We start from the raw sequence: 12,764 nt of genomic DNA on the forward strand, positions 1-12,764 counted from the left end.
GACGGCCTTTCGCACCAAGTACGGATTATTCGAGTATCAGGTGATGCCCTTCGGGTTGTGCAATGCACCAAAAGCCTTCCAGTATTTTATGAACTATGTCCTTCATGAACTCATTGACGTCTGTGTTGTCGTATACATAGACGATATTCTAGTGTACTCCTCCTCAGAATCAGACCATGTTAAGCACGTACGTGCAGTCCTTGAGAAACTACGCCAGCACAAGTTATATGCAAAATTGGAAAAATGTGTTTTTCATGTTACGGAAGTTGAATTCCTTGGATTTATCCTGACTCCAAAAGGAGTCCGAATGGACTCACGAAAGGTGGATGCAATTCTCAAGTGGCCATCACCTAGTTCAGTTAAAGGGGTACAAGGCATGCCCAGATTTGGCAATTTCTACCGCAGATTCATTCCGGACTTCTCACGTGTTGTACATCCCACCACAGCACTTTTGCGTAAGAACAAACGCTTCTTGTGGACCGAAGAGGCTGAAAAGGCCTTCCAAGAGCTGAAAGCGAAATTCATGTCTGCGCTTATCTTATGACATCCACGCCCAGAGCTTCCATACATAGTGGAAACTGATGCATCCAGTTTAGCCATGGGAGCTGTCCTGTCCCAGAAGGATCCTGAAACTGGTCAACTTCACCCAGTGGCATTTTGGTCCAGAAAGTTCTCGGCACCCGAGTTAAACTATGCGGTTACCGATAAAGAGTTATTAGCCATCAAATCCACCTTGAAGGCTTGGCGACACTATCTTCTCGGTGCCAGGCATACCATTATTGTAATCACCGATCACCGGAACTTGCAGTATCTAAAAACAGCCAAAGCCCAATCATCGCACCAACTTCGATGGGCATTGTTCTTTGGCGAATTCTATTTTGTGATCACTTATCGACCAGTCTGTAAAAATGGCAAGGCAGATGCCTTATCCCGAATAGGAATGGAAGAAGCATATGCGAACCCGGAGCCGGTGCCTATAATTTCTGAACAAAGAATTCTTGGCATAACTACTTTACAGACACTAGAAGAAATTCATTTAAAAATCCAACAACTTTTCGATCCTGCAGCCCTGCAGCACTGGGTAAAGAAAGGCAAAGATTATTCAGTCAGCAATGACCTACCTTACTATCAAGGGCTTCTATTTCTACCACACAAGGAATTACAGGAACTTGTCATCTCCAATTATCATGATACCCTGATGGAAGGTCACCCAGGTATCGCAAAAACCGAAGCTTAAATTAAGAGACAATTCTGGTGGCCCACCTGGCGCAAAGATATAAAGTCATTTGTGATGTCTTGCGGCATTTGCGCCCAAAACAAAAGTCAGAAGAAAAAAAACAGCTGGCCTTTTACAACCTTTGGATATTCCACCTACACCATGGCACACCTTGTCTTTAGACTTTATTACTAATCTACCTCCATGCAATGGATTTAACACCATTCTAGGTATCGTGGATCTTTTTTCCAAGATGGCCCACTTTATTCCTTTGAAGGGATTACCTTCTGCTTCAATTCTGGCCAAGGAGTTCCTTGAAAACATCGTTCGAATACACAGGTTTCCTTCCGTATTGGTCTCTCACCGAGGTAGTCAATTCAATTCACATTTTTAGAAGAAATGTTGCTAATTGGCGAAAATCGACATAAGGTTATCAACCAGTCACTATCCCCAGACCGATGGTCAGATGGAGAGGACCAACCAGACCCTTGAACAGTACCTACGTTGCATGCTTCACCAGACCAAAAGTAATTGGAAAGATATTTTATGGATTTCCAAATATGCATACGATAACTCTGTACATTCAGGAACCGGAAAAAGCCCCTTTTATACCATATATGGACACCACCCTCGAACCTCAGAACTCGACTCGCCTCAGCACTTAGAGATGCCCGCAGTTAGTCATTTGCATTCTACTATTACACAAGCCTTCAAGGAGGCAACAGAACATTTGAAGCAAGCAAAAGAAAAATACAAAAAAAATGCTGATCTACATAGAAGTGAAACTCCACAGTACCAAATTGGAGATCAGGTTTGGCTAGCTACAAAACACATACCTCTGAAAGGAACTCAGACTTTTAATCCTAGATATTTAGGACCTTACACCATTAAGGCCATTATCAACCCGGTGGCCGTCAAACTGGAATTACCCTCCAATATGCGAATTCATCCTGTCTTTCATGTTTCACTTTTAAAACCAGTTCAACCAGGAACAAGATAGATGGTGAACCTGAATTCGAGGTGAAAAACATCCTGGACTCCAAGGTGGTTAAATCAAAACGTTTTTACTTAATTGATTGGAAAGGTTACGGGCCACAGGAAAGGTCATGGGAGCCTAGTGACCACGTTCATGCACCTCGATTAGTGAAGAGATTCCATCGGGACTTCCCAGACAAACCGGGACCAAGGGAAAGAAGGACTTTAGGAGGGGCCTTGAGGGGGAGTGCTGTCATGATGCATACCCCCGGGCATCCAGACCATGTCCATCAGCCCCGGGAGCAGGCATCATGTTGCCTTGAGAAAACCAAGCAACCCCTGCTAGGGGCTGTCTGGGTACAGTCCTGGTGCCTATGGCGCCAGGCTCATAGGTGCACACTTACCTGATGCAGACCATGCTGCAAGAAGATCCAAGCCCATGTGAGGCCTGGAAGGGACTACTTTACCTTAGGGACTAGTTTGTTACTCGGGTGTGGTTGGGGAGGAATACCTACCTGGGACTACTTTGGAGGCTATTTAAACCACGCCCGAAGAGCAGCACACGCTTCGCGTTATTCTGCATCCAGCAGCGTAACGTTCACCGTGCCAACAGCAGCATCCAGCCTTCTGCCACGCCCACCTCGAACCTGGAGCACTTAGAAAGAGGGAAAGAAGCAAAGGTTAGAACAAGAGTATTACCTGATTTCTTACCTGATCCCGGATTCATTGCATCTTCAAACCAGAGGAAAGACTTTATTTTAAAAGCGTCGCATCACCAGCAGCAGCAGGGCCCGCCATACTCACCGTCCCACGCAGCATCTCTTCGATCCGGCGCTGTCTTCATCTTTACATCGCCGAATCCCGGCACCTAAGGGGGACAAGAAACAAGGTGAGCAGAGAGAACAGACAGAGACAATCTCTTTAGCCGCCATATGCTTACCTGATTTTACCGCCGGAGGTATTATTCATCAGCACGCCACATCTTCTTATGCTGCACCCATAAGAAAAGGAGAAAGCAGCAAGTTAAACCCTTGGCATTATTTACCGGACAGTGTTGGGTAACACAGACTTTTACCGGAGCACTTTCAGCTGTCAATCTTCTTATTGGGTCAAAGCTGCAAGATAAAAAGAGGAATTGGACAGGAGTGAATTCCAGACATTTTGAACTCTTACGAACTATATACTTACGGCTCTTCGCCAGGACCTTTTGGAGTCAGGATTTGTCTACAACTCTTCCAATATCTTCAGGCCAGTGAAGTAACTGGTCATCAACGCGCCCCTGCGTACTTCGCAGGATGGAGAGCTCATCCTTCAAGAATATATGGTGAGATTGCTGAGAGGGCACTTCAGAGGTGATTAGTGGGGAGGACAGTGGGGGTGCTATCACTTGAATCCACAAGTGGCTAAATCCATCTCTCCACTTGTAGGAGAATATTTCTACGAGTCAAGCAGACAAGATTAGGAGGGCAGATCCAGTCAGTCATCGCTGCACTACGCATCACGTGGGTGGAGGCCGCAGCAGTCCGGGTCCGACCGACGCCCCTGTGGGAGCCAGGTGAGCGTAACACTATAATCCATTCAAGGGACTTCTTGCGATCAAACTCGCAAATTAACTGTGATATAATATCTTTTTGTAAGCCATAAAAGTAGGAAGTCTTAAACTCAGTTGAATTAGGACTAAAGGATACAACATAGCGGGAGAATGCTCTTTTTAATTCTTGGATGAATTGGCGAGGTGACACATTTGGCTTGGCTGTCATGGTATATGCAGCTTTGTTTGCATCCTGCAGTGACTGATATGGAGAAAAATGGTGTCTAACCTCCTTTTCAAATTCTGCCCATGACATATTTTCTTGTTCATTCAATCCTCTGATAATGCTCGCAGTGGGTGCATCAAGAGTTATGTGAAAATATTGTCTATTGTTCCTTGGGTATTTTTAGGACTTTAAATATATCATGCACTGCTTCCAGGTGATCCACTATACAACACTCACCTCCCTTTTTGAGTGGCTTAATCAAAGTCTTGATTGATTTCATTATTGTGATAGGGCTACTGGATGCTATATTTGGAGTTGCATTATTCTGTTGTTCATTCCTTTTCTCAGGTGTATGGGGCTGGTGGCAACCACCAGTGGGTGAGTCAAAACCCCCAACTGTGTTACAACCAGGCCCAGCCATCGGTACAGTCATTGGTATATTATTCTCTCTAATCGAGATGGGGCTAACCTCAATTCCATTGAATGTGGTGCCTTGTTTTTCCTGAGATTTAAAATGACATATTTTTGCTCTTAAAAATCTTTGCACTGTTTATGAAGTCGGTCTGCCTCCTGACACAAATAAGTAGTCTCATCACCCATCTTATTTATTACATTCTGCATCTCACTCATCTGTATTTGACATTGATTAAACTCGTCCCTTTTCCTGGAACATTTTAGCTATTTCTTGTTCAATAGCTTGGAGCTCAACTTCTTTCTCTATATTGTCTCCCTGGAGAGTTTGCATCTCTAAGATAACCTCCTCTTTGTCATGTCTGATGTTGTTTACTCACCATTTCAGGTGTTTTAGTTCTTGCTCAGTCTTCAAAATGCTTCCTTCGTTCTGATTTTTAACTTTTTCTCCTGCTCATTAACTCCATCTAATCCAATTATTAGTCTGCTAATTAACTTAGCATCATTTTCCTGCATTCGTAGAGATCTATTCAAAATGAGCCAGATCTTGGCACAGAGCCTTATCAAGCAGTTTCTCTCAGAATGTTTGTCAGTTGCTCTAAATAATCTCAGAAGACACACCTGAATTATATTGCCCTCTATTGTTCAGTGGTTCCTTCTGCACTTCTCCACAAATGCGGTCATGCCACTGTATGGCATTGTCTGGTGACCACACCCCATGCGCATATAATTTTGCCTCTAGGTATTTCACCAGTTCTGGAAATACGGCCTCAATTTGAGGCATATTGATATAATGAGCAGCGCTGTTCCAATCTCACAGAATTAATTCCCTTTAATGCACGGGTGGCAGTGTAGAACACACTTGCCACGCCTAGTAGCTGCTTTTCAGTCTGGTCCCACGGGGCCAATGCACCATAAATATGTAAGAGATTTTGTCTTTAGGGCTTTTACCTAACTTGGCTGTATTTTAGTAATGTGGTATTTTGGCGGTAAATTGACATTCCCTCATTTTGGTGGTATTAGCCCATTGACACACAATTGTCAAATCTACACAAATGAAAACCTGGGAGCTCTGCAACAAATTTACAGTGACCAGTTTCGCCCTGGTGTTCAACCTTCATAATGTTGACAAATACCTGCTTGAGGGGAACCCAAGGAAAGGCTTTGCCATTTGGATAAGGTGTAAGGGTTGCACCACCCGGGAGCTAATTTCTGCAATGGGTCAAATTGCTGTTTAATGTACCATTGATAAATGTGGCTTTCGAACAGTTGGGGCAACTATCAGGCTTGAACTTCACATGATCACAACATTGACTGTAGCCATTACCTGGCCCCTCCGGCATAGATCTGGCTACACTACCCCTTAGTATTTCCAGTGACTCATTCAAATATGTGGGAGTGTGGATCAATATGGACTATAATGTAAAATCATCATTTGTAAAAAGTATTGTTGAAATTGCTTCAGTACAAGGACTTGTTGTCCACACTGACATTAGTAAATATTACGAGGTTGCACTAACATAGCATGTCAACCCTTGTGGTGGGGTGCCTACTGCAGAGACTCCCCCTGCCAAAACGCAGATTGTGGTGCACTCTGGGTCCCAAAAGGAAGGCGTCTTCAGTGCTTGCAGAAGACATTAGGAGTAACCATCCTCAAAAGCACACCAGGGTTGTCTGGTTGAGGTTATTGGATTGTTAAAGGATACACTTTGGTGAAAGATCTTTAGGGTGACGGTATGGTGATGCCATTCTGACTTCTGTCCAGGGTGGAGTGTTCCCAATAAGCAATGTTTAAAATGTATGCCATGCGCAGGTTGACACACAAGCCAGGGTCCGGCTTCCCCAAAATGCCTACCTCGTAGGCAATAGTGGAGAATGTGATAAGATTGGTATGTGGTGGTAGGAGAAACACCCCTGCCAGCAGCAAGTGATGTGGAATTAAAGATTCATAGGATCTGGGCGTTTCCCTGTATGAGAATACGTGGGAAAAACATACTTGTACAAAGAGGATGTCTGTATTAATGCACAACTGAAATGTAGCTTTACAGATTCTTGCAGAGCAGATTTTATACCTGCTTCATTGCAGAGTGTGGGATTATCAATCGGTTGTCAATACGTCATGTTGCAAATGTTATGCACATGGTGCGAGATTGGGCACCTGTGCAACAATTGCGAAGTTCATATTCTCCAGTTATGTTTATTAAAATGAATGCAATAAATACACTTGCCACCAAAGGTGGCATCACTGCACTTGGCTCTCTAAGGGGAAAAAAGGGTTGGGGTTCTTTAGTGGGCATGCAGATGAGAAACCTGTGGCGTGGATGGGTGCAGGTAGGAGGTTCTTGAGTGGCAATCTGCTTTCACAGCCAGGGTGTGGGGTGGGCGTATTGTAAGGTAGTGGGATATTGGAAGAGGGTTAGTCAGGGAACAGGGGTTTAGGATTTATGAGGCAAAACAACTTGCAACCCTGCAATCTCTCTACTGGTCTCTTGCATTTGGGTCCCATTTCACTAGCACACGCTGCATCGGTCAATCTCTCTCACATTGCCATGTGCAACAAAAGAAGCATCTGCAACTTGGCAGATGATGGGTATGGGGCAGAGTCTGTAAACTCCAGTCAATTACCGCAATCCACAGCTAAGGGAGGCATGAACCTATGATTCAAAGAGAGGGCTACTAGAAACGTGGGGCCACAGTGACTCATTTTGCTCATTCAGCCATTCTCAGGCGCTGTGCTCAGTGACCTGCTCGGCGTTGCATTGGTCGGGGTAGAGGTTAGAATCCCTGCACATTTCACCCTGAGGTCTGTCTCCCTCGAGTCCCAAATTATTCTCACACAAAGCAAAATGAAAATCCTCCCTACATAGCAGACAAGCTCACCAGGTGTGTATGAGGGGATGAACGATGCAGCAACACTGCAAATAATGCCTCATGATGACAGATGGAAGGAGAGGTGCAATGGCTGCTGCATGGTGAAAAGCAGTGTGTCGGCTGTGACAGACGGGGTGTGGGTTGAAGAGATATGATGACTTTCCAGAAGCAATCTCGAGTTTGGAGTGTTTCTGGACCCTTTCTAGTTAAAGGACTTCTTTGGGGGGGTGGTGCTTTGTTCATCCAGATGCTAAGGGATATCCTTCCAAATGTAGGTAGGGAGGGGCTGTTCAGTATTAGTATATGCACATGTTATGAGCTGTTCCCCACAAGGGGTCTCCCAGACCAATGACTGCTACCAAGAAAATGACCCATGGCAGCTTGATTTGTTCCAGATGCAAGCACATCCACCCAGGGGCCCCCTCAGCCATTATGGAGGAGCCAGCCTAGTGTAACACAGAGCACTGCCTCGGCTTGCTTTTTCCAGCTGATGGGAGTGCTCCTGGGCTGGCTGAACCGTCAATGGGAAATAACGTTTCCCTTTTTCAGAGTTCAGTTTCCCAGCCGCACATGCTCACTGAGCCATGCAAGGGTGGGGGCATTTTGCTTCACCAGCCTTGCATAGCTCATTGAAAATGCTGGCTGGGGCACTGCATGTCTATGTGCAAGTGGGGGCTACTGTACCTCATCTCACATACAGACAGGGGTGCTATAATTTCCTGGACATCTACGATACCTGCCCAGCACCAATTGCAAACTGTTTGGCTTTTTACCAATTTAAGTATGCTATACAATACAACATTTTAAAACCGTTTTTTTTTTAAATCAGGGGTGGGGGGGGGGGCTTGATGGGTTCAGGCTCGGTCACTATGACAGAGAAAGATGCACCTCCACACAAAACAAAATTTAAAAAATCAGGAACGGGGACCAGGGACTGGTGGGTGAGCCCCGGGAATGTACTGAAGAGTATGGTGCAGTGCCTGGCGCGCAATCACTGTGTTGTCAATCTGGCATTTGGGGGGGGGGGGCGTCCGGCCCAAATGTGCTCAAAGGGAGGGGGGCAAGCCAGTTGGAAGACCACTGGTGTACAGGAACGCATGTCCTTAATACACTCAACAAAAAGATGTGAACTTTATCGCATGGGATCACAGAAAGGGTGACATTGAGTAGACACGCAAGACCAGAGGTCTGCAACCTCTAGTTCACCAGATTGTGTAGACCACAACTTCCACAAGACCTAGCCAGCATGATAAATGGCAAGGGATCGTCAGAGTTGAAGTGCAAACCACCTGGACAGCCACAGGTTGCAGTACTAACAAGTGCACAAAACCACCAGTTGAGGATATTACTGTGAACGTAGTTTTCATGAATATCCGATTGACAGCTGTCCCAACCAGTAAACATTGGGCATGGGTCAACACAGCAAGCCCCAAGTTCGTGGAAGAATCCCAGTTGCTCTTTTTTAGTAAACAATTTAAAAAAACGGCTGAACTTAACTTTTATCGGAACATTGTAATGTCGGTTGTGCTCAAAGAAAATCAGGCCAATAAATGGCAGCACTGCCACAGCAAAACAAGTGCACGCTGCCTGCTGCCCAGGTGTCCACCTCCTCCCAGTCATTTCTGACATCAGTGCAGGGTGACCAGATTTTAAAAGTAAAACAACCGCGACCGGGCAACTAAAAGTGGCCGTCAAACACTACTCCAGTAGCGTTGTAATGTATGTACCGCACGTTGTAAAATGCAGCATTTGTTCTGTGCGGGATTGTGCGTTCCTGCCTGCCAATTATGAAGGGGGGCCAGACCACCACATGCCATACAGTCGCGGCAAAACTGGGACGCCTGGTCACCCTACATATGTGCCACAGCTCTGCTCATTCTTGGAGCTCAGGCATGCCTCCCATAAACTTTTCACGGCCCCAAGTAGAACCACTCACGAACCTAGCTAGTTTTCCTTCTATCTACCTGGCTGGCGCCTGGCCTCGAGTGCAGAAACAAAGTTAAATGAAAGGAACTTACGCAAATCACTTTTCTTAGGATTCTTTCCCATATCAGACCTGGGGTGTACCAATTACCAAGTACGACACCTTATGCAGCAGCATGGGTAAGCGGCGCCGTTTTACATACAAGCATTCGGGAGGTTTCCCCAGACTTACGGCCAGGCAGCACCCTGTCACGACCACACGTCGTTAGTTACGCATCGGCTGCATCCCACTTAAGCGGGACGCAATCATGTTTAGGGCCCTGCCCCGTGGATGGAGACCATCTCCGCTTTGCAAATCAGTCAAAACTGTCCGCAGCTTGTCTGGCTGCGATCATGGTACGGCAACTTTGCCCATCTACCGTATCGGGGGTCTGACAATACCAAGACTGCCCCCTCAATTCACCATTATCAAAAAGGATAAATTAAGGAAACTTGATATTTGGGGTGGATGTAGTGTTGCTATGAGTGGCATTGTGCGAGATGGGGCTCACGACCCCGTGTCTATTAAATCTCGCGCGCCACTCAACCCTTTGTCTCCCCGCTCCATTGATTCTACTTTATCCATCTCACTTTTAGATTCGTGCTTTGAAGAGCATTAAAGACTTGAACATTTTCATAAAGTTAGACGTCGAAAGGCAACAAGACATCGAATTTGATCCAGGAATACACGTAATGCGGGTAAGGTTAGGCACATACCTGTAAAGCAGTCGTGGATAAGTAGATACTACGCACCGACAAGCAAGCGGGGTCTCCTGCCATAATGGCATATGCAGCAAACAAAGGCGGATTTCATAGGGTGGTAGCATCAAAAGTTCATACCGATATCAGAATCCCTGTACTGTAACCTAAAGCACGAAGATCAAAATAAAAAAAATCCCCCAAAAACTATTTAAACCCTCAAACTGCTCAACTTACCACCTAAATAGGAATTGTCGAAATAAGGAGCAGCGCCGAGTGCAAGAGCCAGATTTGGGCGGGGTGGAAATCACTTTTCACTACGGTTTGTATTTTCACATACACCAATAAAAGCGGGAATGAAGGTGAGGTCGAAAGGAGACATCTCTGTAGAGAGCGAGGCGAGCAACTTAAGTTAGCTGAACCCATCTACTATGAGGCAAGTAGCCAGGCAGCAGATTCACAAACGGCCCTCAATAAATGCCGGCGTGGCGAACACATAGAAAAAGCACGGGGGCATACAGGAAAAAGGGCCCCGAACCAGGTACTAGCGGGCGGAGACTTGGGGGCACGATAAACCGATGGGTTGTGAAATTAGCAAAAGCGAATGAGATGGAGTTGCTCGAGGAGCGGTTAAATACAAAGGCGGGGAGCAGGCTGGAAACAATTTACAAATGGCGGGGGGGGGGCAGTAAAGCGTGGAGCAATACGCGACAATGGCGAAGCGTTATATCGAAACATTTACACGGCAATGCACAGAAAGAAGCACATAAAATAGACACAAAACATTCATTTAAAATTAGAGACTGGTAACGCAAGCGCATAATCATAAACAGGCCACACAGACAATCCACCACACAATTCTTTGTGAAGTCTTTTTAATATTCCCGCGCCCCCACCCCCCATTAAAGCAGCAGCTCAGCTCTTTCGTGATGATTTGGGTGGCCCTTAAAAGGGCCTTTGGGTTTGGTCTCGGCTCGCTGTTGTGAAGGGCCGGTGAAGTGAGGGCCCGGGGCCCCCTCAGTACTCCTGGCTCTGCTGGGAGCTCTTCTTGCCTTTGCTCTTGCCCCCGGAGGGCGCGGCCGGCGCAGCCGCAGTCTTCTTGGGCAGCAGCACGGCCTGGATGTTGGGGAGCACACCGCCCTGCGCGATGGTGACGCCGCCCAGCAGCTTGTTCAGCTCTTCGTCGTTGCGCACCGCCAGCTGGAGGTGGCGCGGGATGATGCGGGTCTTCTTGTTGTCGCGCGCCGCGTTACCGGCCAGCTCCAGAATCTCGGCCGTCAGGTACTCGAGGACTGCGGCCAAGTAGACCGGGGCGCCGGCGCCCACACGCTCAGCATAGTTACCCTTGCGGAGCAGCCGGTGCACCCGGCCCACGGGGAACTGGAGGCCGGCACGGGAGGAGCGAGTCTTGGCCTTGGCGCGCGCCTTGCCGCTGGTCTTCCCTCGTCCGGACATCGTAGACAGGCGTTCAGTTTACACGGCGAATTCTGTTCGAAAAAGAATGGCTCAAAACCGTTGGTGGGCCGGTATTTATACAAATCCATCAAAACTGCTGACCAATCAGCTCACTAGCTTTACAGGCGGGAACAGAAAACCGCACCTCCCCTCTTCCGGGGCTCAATTAGCATCACAAGGAAGTCCCTTTACAAGCCAATCGGCAGGTCCCTTTTCCACGTGGGTGGAGACGAAAGGAAGCAAGGCGCAAGTAGTTGGTCCAGCCGTATTACGATTGGTTGTTCGACGTAAGCCACCGAACACTGTAGGACTCATCAGAGGAGGGTCACAACGCTTTTTATAGGGGTTTCCCCTCCTTTCGGGTTTGGGTCAGAGTTGTGATGTGCCCTCTCGAAAGACTGTTACTTTTTCTTGAGTAACTAATCTGCTCTGAAGGTTTCTAGGTAACCTGCTCCTTCGTGAGAGATAGGGATTGTATCTGACTAATTAAGGCTTACGATCCTCCCCCTTTAAGACCTGGTTTTCCAAATCCGAGGTTGCCAACTCCCCACACCACTGCGGCTTGAATTTAAGATGTGGTCTATCTAATGCTCCTGGTTTCTTCCTTGATTCCCTTAATTGTGACTGAGACCTTCAGCATACTATTCAGAAGCATGTCTTCCCTGTCCTCTGCTTTGAAGCCCCCTATGTTCCTATTGGTAGGGTCTGGATCCCCTGTAGCTCCAGTATGTGTTGGGAAGTTAATCAAATCTGGCCAGTTATATGAATTAAGTCTTGTATTTGTATTTTATTTATTTATATAGCGTGCCTGGTCCAAAGGCATCCAGGCGTATTTCTTGAAGTTACAGACACGTGGTATGCAGAGACAGCTAAGATTATAAATACACACAGTGTTGGGGGTGTGTCCTGACCCCCAGCGATCCCCGTAAGCACCCCAGCACACAAGGACTCACTCGACACGCGTCCTTCTGGCCCAGGCTTCCTGGTCGCACTGCCGCGGCCGGGAACACCCTGTTTATGCTGCACGCGGCGATGTGCAACGTCACGCCGCCGCGTGCGCGCCCCATCATCGGGCAGTGCTACACTCCTCCTTTTTGGGAGGACAACAACAAACATTTAAATACTACACACTGCAAACCAACTATCACTACGATAACCACATCTGAGACCCAGTTCCAAAGCACCCCTTTATTGACAGCCACCCGGGTCCCTTTATTTAACAGTTCTCACCATCAGGATGCTCAGACAAATGTCCCAATACGTAGTCGCTGAGGTGAGCAGGTTTCCCTCGCCCAGCCTTCTGGGGGTACCTCCCGCTCACCTCCGGCACGGGTAATCTGTCCATAATCGTCATCCGGGCCGGGGACTCAAGCAGGCAGGGTGTCTCTCCTTGGTCCTCAGGAACCACCCTTAAGTCC

At 47.1% G+C, this 12,764-nt stretch overlaps 1 protein-coding gene across 1 annotated transcript; it reads right to left on the reverse strand.

Annotated features, from left to right (window-relative positions):
- Positions 1–10,749: 10,749 nt before the first annotated feature.
- LOC138487811 (histone H2A) lies at positions 10,750–11,408 on the reverse strand. Its single transcript, XM_069614384.1, has one exon. It carries the CDS (start codon positions 11,344–11,346, stop codon positions 10,909–10,911), a length of 438 nt encoding a protein of 145 aa, XP_069470485.1. The 5' UTR covers positions 11,347–11,408; the 3' UTR covers positions 10,750–10,908.
- Positions 11,409–12,764: the final 1,356 nt, after the last annotated feature.

Source organism: Ambystoma mexicanum, chromosome 9, assembly GCF_040938575.1.
Source record: "Ambystoma mexicanum isolate Mex_15411 chromosome 9, UKY_AmexF1_1, whole genome shotgun sequence".
NCBI lineage: Eukaryota > Metazoa > Chordata > Amphibia > Caudata > Ambystomatidae > Ambystoma > Ambystoma mexicanum.

What these genes read in the sequence shown, in the direction of transcription:
- LOC138487811 (XM_069614384.1), bottom strand. Translation starts at nt 11,346, where the DNA reads ATGTCCGGACGAGGGAAGACCAGCGGCAAGGCGCGCGCCAAGGCCAAG.